This window comes from Grampus griseus (assembly GCF_964374135.1).
Source record: "Grampus griseus genome assembly, chromosome: 10".
Lineage (NCBI taxonomy): Eukaryota > Metazoa > Chordata > Mammalia > Artiodactyla > Delphinidae > Grampus > Grampus griseus.
In genome coordinates this window covers 72,478,749-72,488,684 of record NC_139004.1, presented here as the reverse complement: position 1 = coordinate 72,488,684, position 9,936 = coordinate 72,478,749, and the positions used below count along the sequence as shown (strand labels likewise).

At 33.6% G+C, this 9,936-nt stretch overlaps 1 protein-coding gene across 4 annotated transcripts in view; it reads right to left on the bottom strand.

Annotated features, from left to right (window-relative positions):
- APPL1 (adaptor protein, phosphotyrosine interacting with PH domain and leucine zipper 1) overlaps positions 1-9,936 on the bottom strand; it is a 34,370-nt gene that overhangs the window by 7,136 nt on the left and 17,298 nt on the right. For 3 of the 4 annotated variants that reach the window (XR_014297303.1, XR_014297304.1, XM_082663432.1), the window contains exons 12-21: positions 8,697-8,739; positions 7,396-7,452; positions 4,914-5,005; positions 4,326-4,508; positions 2,748-2,800; positions 1,971-2,145; positions 1,834-1,870; positions 1,041-1,187; positions 420-470; positions 31-120 (exon numbers count right to left, since the gene is read on the bottom strand). Coding sequence is in view for 2 of the 4 variants with exons in the window: in XM_082663432.1 (XP_082519558.1) it covers positions 31-120; positions 420-470; positions 1,041-1,187; positions 1,834-1,870; positions 1,971-2,145; positions 2,748-2,800; positions 4,326-4,508; positions 4,914-5,005; positions 7,396-7,452; positions 8,697-8,739 (928 nt within the window). In the remaining 2 variants the exon portion in view is untranslated. The remainder of the gene's footprint in view (positions 1-30; positions 121-419; positions 471-1,040; positions 1,188-1,833; positions 1,871-1,970; positions 2,146-2,747; positions 2,801-4,325; positions 4,509-4,913; positions 5,006-7,395; positions 7,453-8,696; positions 8,740-9,936) is intronic. The other variant, XM_082663433.1, reaches the window with a different exon arrangement.

Below are 9,936 nucleotides of genomic sequence, written 5' to 3'. Positions count from 1 at the left end.
AGAGAAGATCTAGACATTAGGACTGCATACCTTTTCAATTTGTTTTTGTTTACTGAGTTCTTTCTGTTGCTTCTCTTTTACTCTCTCTATTTCTTTTTGTTTTTCTGATGCCCTGCGATCCTGAAGACCAGATGAATACAACTAATGAATTAAATATGAAATAACTTTAAATTTTAACTTGTCAATTAATATTACCTTTGTAACCTTTTCAAATTATTATTTGCATTTATATGAGAAAGCACACCAAAAATTTACATTCTAATGTTAGCCATTTATCCAAATTCTAAATGCTATGTATCAGGAATAGCATCTATTGTTAACCTTGCATAGCAAAATCATTTTTATTTACTTGCTAATATGAAAGATCTTATATTACTTTAGTTAACATTCTTGGATAATTAAGTGTCTTGGATTCTTACCAGTTCTGCATGCAAAGCTATCTGTTTTGCCAGTCCAACAGAATCACAAATCTAAAGGGGGAACAAGTAAGAAAAACTCAGGCAGTTCTTACATCAAGTATCCAAATGGCTGATGTAACTAGTTTTATAACTCATTTTAATACACTGCTTCAAACAAAAGCTGATTTAAGAATGTTCCAGCCCCAAAACCAATCCTTTGTGTATTTTCTTCAGAGTCTGTGAGCTGCCACTGCTGGCTCTCATCTCTTTCACATACCCCACTTCTTGTTATCTCAGATTCATTACTGAGATGGTAAAGTTGCAAAGAAGAAAGCAAGCAGCTGCTGCTGCTACTCTAAGATGAAGACATTTGGAAATGGCTGATTATGGGAATATTTTGCATTCCCAGGATAAGTTAACAAAGCCAGAAGATTGCAACAGCTATCAATGGCCAGGAAGATACAGGTTTGTGGAGTCAGATGGCCCAACCCATCAGCTCAGCTCTCCTCAAAACAAGAGGCTTTGGTCAAGCAGCTCAGTTGGACTAGGCAAAGTTTGGGAGTTTTTCTCCAGAAATCTTAGTAAGAACTTTGACTATGACATGTATTTCACAACAGAAACACATTTTGAAAAGCCACGTACCTTTTCACCCTCATTGTTTGATTCAAATATATAGCAGACTGATGACAGATTACTTTCACTTCTCCCTCCTGATGTCCGAAGAACAAATCCAAAAAGCCTCTTATTTTCCTGGTGTGTAGCATACAAAACTACACTGGGTAATGGAAACTGCCACAGAAAACATCAGAAGCAAACATGAAATTTTTCAAACCATTAAAACAGCCCTCTTACATATGACAAACTCATGTACTAAGTTGTTTAATATCCTAAATAGAACATTAGAGTCAGTTGTTTTTCTTAACCGAATGGTAATCCAAGAACAAACAATGTCATATTTGGTTTGGATTGTCAGGAAATTAAAAGGTTGTTGAATACTGAATTTGTTTTATTAGTCATTAACACATTTTACAAATTCAAATTCAGTAACAAAAATGGTCTATATTATTAAATGATTAAATAGAAGCACATGCCTGCAGCTATTTCAAAACAGATAATTATAAAATAAACTCAATCATGTTGGCCTTTTAATCCCTTAATTTAATTTTTAGTTTCTTTAGTGTATGATATATGCTCCCTAACTGAGGGATAAATATAAATACTAAGTATCACACCAGATTGCATTGATTCTTTAAGTTACACGGAATGTTACAACTTTTTTGTAGAGATAGCCATAGACTCAATTATAACACCCTAAAGACCAATCATAATTCATGCTACCATATCTGAATATACAGAATCAGGATTATTATAAAGATGTAAGACGCGTATATGTACAAAGAGACTTAAAATAAAGCTTTAAACATGCAGAACTCACCATGAGCCTTGTAACTTGTGTCTGTGGATCAATTAACCTATAAAAATAATTAAAAATTTGGGAGACAAATTTTAATTAGGCTAAAGTTATGTAAACATTTTTTCCTACAGTTTTTTGAGGGACAGGTTACTACTTACTTTAAACAATCACAAGAGACTAATAAATGCGATTCTGTCATACGAAAGATGTTATGGATGGCCCGGGCAGCTAAGATTTGGCGCATTGTTTCATAAACAACATCTGGATTGTCATCTGATTTCACCTCCATAGAACCAAGGAATCGGACAATAAACAACTGATGAAGAATAGAATCTACAACAAAATAAGGTACATTATGTATTTTTAAATCCCAAATTTCTTTTCCTAAGGAATAAAATACACTGCTTTCTTTAGGTTTTCCAATGAAAAATTCAACACAGCAGAAGCATTTAGAAATAACTCCTAACTACAGTGTTCATCTTATAGAAGAATTAAGATCTCAAACTCAAATAGCAAAAGGTTATGCTTTGGCAATTGGTACTTCTGAGTTAAAAAGAATTCCTTTTACTATGCTTACAGCCTTTCTGTAAGTTTGAAATTATATCAAAGTAAATAGCTATGGGAAAAAGAAAAAAAAAGTTATGCTCCAAAACCAGAAGAAAACAGCTGTTAGGAAAAGGTCAAAGGATATCTTATGGAATGAAAATTTGACTATGAGGTCAAAAGTATCATAATCTATAATTTTGTGTGAATAATGAAATCTTAAGTTTGATTAAGTTCTGTTGCTTTAAGTGTACTATGAGTGAAAAGAGAAAACTGTGAAGTATAGATACCATTAAAACAGCATACAGCAAAACAAATGTAAACATCAAATTCTTCACATAGTTTACTGCTCTGAGAATTTCTAAAATATAAGAATACTACACTTGTTTTACCTTCAGTTTCAGATTTTGTACCTCCTCCAGATTCTCCAAATGGATTTGTACGCCTGAAAAGTATTTTAAAAAATTATGAACCAGAGGTCAGTTACCATGAGCCACATGGAAGGAATCTCAATCATTGAACCCAGAGTTAAAAACTAAAAGTCACAAAACCTTGTACATACATTTTAAAAAAGCTCCAAAATACCCCTTCCTGTTAAGGAACACTACTGATGACCAACTAACTTGTGATGAAGGCCTCTGCCCTCACACTAAGTTAATAGGCTGAACTCAAAGTTGCTATATTTTAGAAGATGTGGACAGATTGCATGTTTAGCCATAGACACACAAAAATCAACATTATAATAAAACATGTTGCAAAAGTTCTTGAATTTAAATAAAGTAGGACAGAGGAATGGCTAATTTAGCTTCAACTTTAGGTACATGAGAAAAATGCCAGGAATTCCCTTGGATTGTAAAAAACCTTTTTTTAGGTCCTCTAAGTACATGTCGCAAGTTAACTATGATAATTTGAACATTTTCTAGTTTTAAACCTGTGTTTCTCAAGACATACGTAACAGAATGCAAGAAGAAAAGCTAACTAGAGAATGGAAGCTACCTCCCTCCTTAGTGTGCATGGCTCATGACACACCCACAACGAAGGAAGAAAAGTACAATCCAAAGTAGGTTTTATAGACAAACAGAGAGCTAAGTGGTTCTAAGATAACACTGGCTTTAAGATAACATGAAATTGATCTCCCTAATACATGTCTGACCTATCATATCAAATGCTAAGTATATTTCTGTGATCAAGAGTAAATTATCTTTTCTTGGTCACGGCCATGTATATCCAAATTACTACATTATCAATTTATTAGGTGCCCCACCTACTTAATAAATGATTTGCCTTAAGCCACGTTACCTTCATCCACAGCCAAAGAAAAATTTTAACTGCTTTGACAAGGATTTCTCATCATATAAACAAAAGATAATTTATTAATAATTCATAGCATGACAATGTTTTAGTTCCTTCCTGGAGATTTCTTATTCTGACACAAGATAACTTTTTTTTTTTTTTAGTTGCGGCATGCGGGTCTCTTAGTTGCATCATGTGGACTTCTTAGTTGTGGCATGCATGCGGGATCTAGTTCCCCAAACAGGGATCGAAGCCGGGCCCCCTGCATTGGAAGCACAGAGTCCTACCCACTGGACCACCAGGGAAGTCCCCTATATAAAGTTTTCTAATAAACCTGTAGCACATGTATTACTCTCAAGAATTTTAAAAATATTGTCATGATGTAAAAATAGGACTGTCAACTTTCTTCTGTAATTTTAAGAGTAAATACCTTAGAAGTAGATCTGATAAACAATTCAGAATTGAGTATTTTTAAAACTAAATTATCTTAACTCATTTAACTGAGGCAAAAAACAGAGAAAAGCCTGCATGATTCTTCTTCAACTATCAAAATTCTGTTAGGTAATTAAACAAAGAAAGTAAAACACAGCTGATGCACAAGGTATATGAGAGATGGCTCTCAACTGTAGAAATTGGCTCATAAGCCCTACAGCCCTACAGACCTTCCTATTACCCACCTGCCTCCCTGGCCAGAGGCTTTTGCCTGGCCAGGCTGATCTTCACACACAGGAGAAATGATGTCAAACTGTATTGGGGTGTCTGGAGCAACGAGAGAATCTAGAGAGAGGGCAGCCAAATTTGTGGGCTCAGATCCTATGGATCCTGAACTGCTGGTTCGAGCTGTCAGTGGCCGAGATTGTCTAAGCACAGAAGAAAACAAGAAGGCATTGCATTTAGTTTTCTCTTTTGGAAATTAAACACTTAAACTATGAGAAAAGAAAATACAATTTTATAAGTCGATGAGAACAAATTTTAATACACACAATCCCAAATCACAGTTACTTTGTCAAAAGACTTTATCAAAAGACTTTTTCTTTCCAATTACTAAATTCAGAAACGTAAATCACTTTAACCTAGAGATAAACACAAGGGAAATTTGGAATCATCATTTATTTAGCACTCTTGCTGGTAAATTTACCTATTTGAAATACATTTTCTAGAACTATTTCGTACTAATGTAACTAACACTGCTAAAATCAAAGTGTTTGCTAACACTTTCAATAGCCCATATAGTTCTTTAAAGAGCCCAGAGACTGGTAACTCACCCTGCTGGCCGCAGGCTCTCGTGCCTCTGCTGGAAAGACGGGGAAGGAGTGACAGCTTCCAAAGCTGACTGATTTACCCGTGCAGCAATTTCCTATTTTTTTTTTAAAAAAAGGATGAATTAGTAAAGCAAGAAAACCAAAAGTTTAAATATAACTCTCTGAACTGTCAGAATGTCCCTGAGTTACACTTAAAATGTAAATTGAAGTTACTAAAGTTGTTCCACATTCTCTTGTCTTAGTATTAAGACACATAATTAATTTCACAACATTATAACTTAAGTTTCCTCTTACTTCCTGTAAATCTAGGGGGAAAATCTGATTTTTTTCTACTAATATACATAATAGGAAATATTTTTTCTTTAAATTTTAACTATCAAATTTTTTTTAGATTAAGGTTTGTATTGCTAGTGCCTAGTACAGTGCGTAGCATATGGGCACTCAAATTTGCTAAATAAAGAAATTTAAAAGGAGTAGGAAATAGTCACAAAATATTAAAGTATTTTATAACCATGATCCTGAAGTTTTTATGATTTTCCGGAATGTATTTATGCTCAGAAATATCTGTGTATTTATTAATAAAGTTATCATGGATATTTTCGGCCAAATTTGAAAAAAGCTTTCCATAAGAAATATTTAAAAACTTATTAAAATATTAAACTTATTAAATAATTTAAAACACAAGCTAAATAAAATAGCATGTACATTAGAAAAAATAATCACAAAACATTTTTGCACTTCTGTGTCTTAGCAAAAGTATAAAGACAATGCCACAAATCGATCAAAATTTCTTCTCATTAATATAAATAAAATAATTCTGGATAATCTGGAAAATATTAAAACTCTGACTTCTGATAATTGGCAGGAGAGTACAATAAGCCTGACTTATTCAAATCCAAACACTATATTCCCTTTGTATTCCTTAGGTATTAACAAGTCATCTAATTTGCATTTTAATTTTTTGTTCTTCCCAAGTGACATAACAGAAAGAAAAAGCAAGTTTGGCAGGAGATCAAGTTACTAAAAGCAGAAGACTTCTCTACAATTAGCACTGATATTCTTAGATTAAACTCATTAGATCATTATAAAACTAACAGAAACAACTAATATTTTTCAGGTCATGAGATTTTGCTTCTTTAGTTCAAAACTTTTTTCCTAGGCATCCAAATCATATGTGTCTTGGATGGCACCTCAAAACCATTATGGTAAAAACAGAACTCTTCTTTTCCAAATTGTTCTTCCCTTCATTTCTTCCCTTCATCCAGGCTTAAAACCTGGAAGTCATCTTTGTCTCCTTCATCCTTTATGTTGGTCGGTTTCTTCATCCTTTACATCGGTCAGTTGCTAACTAGTCCAGCCAATTTCTTTTTACCTGTTTCTATGATTCATTCTTCTCTCTTCCCTCAGGTTACCACCATGTTCAGACCCTCAATTCATGCCTAAACTATAATGGCCTCCTACATGTCCCCCAACAGTCCTGTCTAATTAACCACTACACCAACGACAGTTTAAGACTTAGAAGGGTAGGGCTTCCTAGAGAAATTAGCCCCGATCTGCCTCAACTGAAACCGTAACCCCCACCCCCAGCCTCCCATCAGCCCCAAACAGCCCTGGGAGGCAGCCAGGTTCACAGCCTAGCTGGGCCTACCAAGACTGGCAGAGGTCAGATGGCTCCTCTCTTAAACCAAGTCTCTTCCCAACTACACTGCAGTTAGGACTCACTGGTCCTTCCAGAGTTCTCTGCACCCCGGGTTCTGCCTGCATGTTTGGACTGCATCTACAACTCTGTCTACACTGCTGAGTTCATGTGATTTGATACCCACTACTCAAAGCATAACTGGCAAAACTTGAGAGTTCAGGCTGCCTCACCCCAGACCTACTGAAACGTAATATGCATTTTAACAAGGTCCCCAGGTGATTTGTATGCACATTTCAGTTTTCTATTATTCTCCAACAAGACCTTTCAATTCTAATTATACAACTAATTTCACAAAATTCCTCAAAATCTGGAAAAATCCTACCTAGCTCAGGTTTCTGCCATCTCCACAGAGTTTTCTCTAAAACTAAAATCCATACTGATCTTAATATTCTGAAATCTTAAGCTTTCAGTCATCACCATACACTTTCAATTTATATGAAATGTTACTTAAAGTTTTAGATTTCTCTTCCCACATACATAAGCTCCTGGAAGGCAGAGGCCATGGCCTATTTTTCTTCTATATCCCCTTTCTCCATGGTGCTCAACATGGTGCTAAACACAAGGTTGACGTCTACTTACATTTGTTGGTTGACTGATTTCAGTACGTTCTGAAATAATTTACTGTTCTAGGAAGACCAGATACTCATTCTATTCATGATATATGAAAGCTGCCCATTCAAGGGCAAATTAAAAGATTACAGAACTTGAGAAAATACAATAAAAGCCATATAAGCCACAGAATTATTCAATTTTGCCATATCTGGATACATAAAATAAAAATATTACCTCTGGGTTTTCACTTAAATATATCTGTTTAGATATGTTATTTATTGTACAGATCCACTGCAAAAGGGAAAATAGAAAAATACGATTAATATTTTTTTCTACAATGCTTCCCTTCTAAAAGAGAATGTTTAATATTTAACTGACATAGAAGTTTCACTAGAAGAAATAACATATAATCTTTCTTATGATATAAATACCTTCCTATATGCAAAAGCATATATATGTACAACATATGAAGGTATAACAGAACACTGAACAGATTTGTTATTTTTAAATTCCAGATTTATTTCATACAAGGAAATAAAAAATATAGCTATCATGTTAAACTGTAATTTAATAGTCTATATTTATCTTTTTATATCTAATATAAATTTTTTTATATCTAATATAAATTTTTTTATATCTAATATAAATTATATCTAATCCCCACCAAATAAGACAGTCTGGACTCAGATACCATGATTAATACCAATGTAAAAAAAGTTAAGAGCTAAATATATTCCTTGTGAACGTATTTTACATACTTCCCTTTCAGGTTTATAAATAACACAGAAAACACTCTCTGCCCCACATCCTCTGCTTCACTCTCAAGTATTCCAGTGCCTAAGGAGCCTTACAAAGCTAACCTAATATTCTGTTTGGTAAACCCTGCAAAGAACAGCCATATGTCTGTATTCCTCAGAGACCAGAAGCACGTTTTAATACCTACTCTTTTCCATAAGAAGTAAATAAAAGTTGATCTCTACATAATTTCTAAACTTGTCTTTTACCAGCACAATTATATAATAACAACTTACCTTCCATATTTGGTGAACGACAAGTAAAAATGGAGCCAAAAACAAAAGACTCACGAGGAAGAACAAACACTCCCAAATTTTTGTTTTTCTGTCTTTCATTTCCCCAAGGTTTTAAGCTTTAGTTGCTTCCTGCCATGCTACATCTGCCACTATGTTCTTAATGCAGCAAATACTGTCTCGAGAGTTGGTAAGAGAAGGGAATAGATTAAACTCGCCTCATGATACTAACAGCCTGCCAGAAAGCAGCAGTCACAAGGTCATTTCTGAATTTGAGCTTTTAAAAAGACAGCAAGAAATGATCTCTAAGGTCTCTCCTTATAGGTCCAGTTGTAAAATTCCATGCAAAACTTAAGAATGTTGCTTGAGGACAATAGACTTTTTTGAAAAAAAGATTTGTAATTAACTAGGATTTTCCAAATTTCTATAATGAACACATCAATATGTTTTGTCATCAGAAAAATATCTTAAGATGATGCTGAAGAAATTAAGTAGATAAAATTTTACCTCTTCATGGTCTTTTTTACTCTCTGCTTGCAAAATTGAAGACCTGAAAAAAAAAGAGAAAAAGTTTGACAGTCAACTTTTTTCTAAAGTACTTTTAACATGAGTGAGAAATTTTTATCTTTAAAGATACACATCAGTATGAAACAAACAAAGAGAAAACACATAACCAACCAGTATCTTAAGGAAAGGAGACTATCAGAGGTATCAGGACTCAGATTTTAACAACTCTTGACTTTGTCTATCTATGCCAAGATGTACCAAAAAAGAAATGTGCTGGTTTTCAGAAGGCAGACTATAACAAAGGTACATTGACACTAAGACAATGCATTTCAACTTTCTGACACTTACCATATATATTTCAAACACAAATCAGTGGTCCTAATAGAAAATACTAATTTTACTTCATTATTTATTATTTTTCCTTGAATATGGTTAAGTAAAACTTTTCAACATATTAATCACTAACATAGGGATATGTAGCTTTTCTATAGATGTTAATATTTAAGAGTTAGAAAAAAATTTTTTTCACTAATTTTGAATCACACCAGGAATGTGAAATGGGAAATCATGTTAAGCATTAGCAAAAAACTGGAAATACAAAAATGTAAATACATCCAGTAACGTTAACAGTTTGGTAATTTTGACAAATGAACAAAGGGACTCCCAACATCCAGTGTGATAAATGACACACAGTAATTGACATTCATTGTTTGTTTATAGAAGGAATATGAAATAAACATTCAGTATTTCCTCAGCTATTTTAAAAATGTACTTAGAATAAAAAATAAAAACTGTAAGGCAGTGACCAAAAAGTTAATTATTGCTTCTGGTTAATGAGATTATAGCTTTTTTTCATACATCTTTTTGTATTGTTCTGTGCTTCTCAAAAATTTGTTTTAAAAGCTGCTCTATGGGATTCTTGTTTAATGCAAAGGTAATAGAAGTTTTAAAATGGCACGTAAACATTAATGGCCTAAATAATTAATTTGATCAGAAATATGTGATTAACATTTAAAAATATTATTATTAGCACCTACTACATGCTAGGCACATTACATATGTTAGATTTCTATTCTACATAACAATTCACAAAATAGAAATGAAGGACCCCCCAACCTCCATTTTACATGTAGAAAACTGAAGCTCAGAGAGGTCAGGTAACTTGTCTAACACTGTAAAGTAGGTAGTGGATCCAGAATTTGAACTTTCTGACCCCAAGGTTGGAGTTCTTTCCACTAGC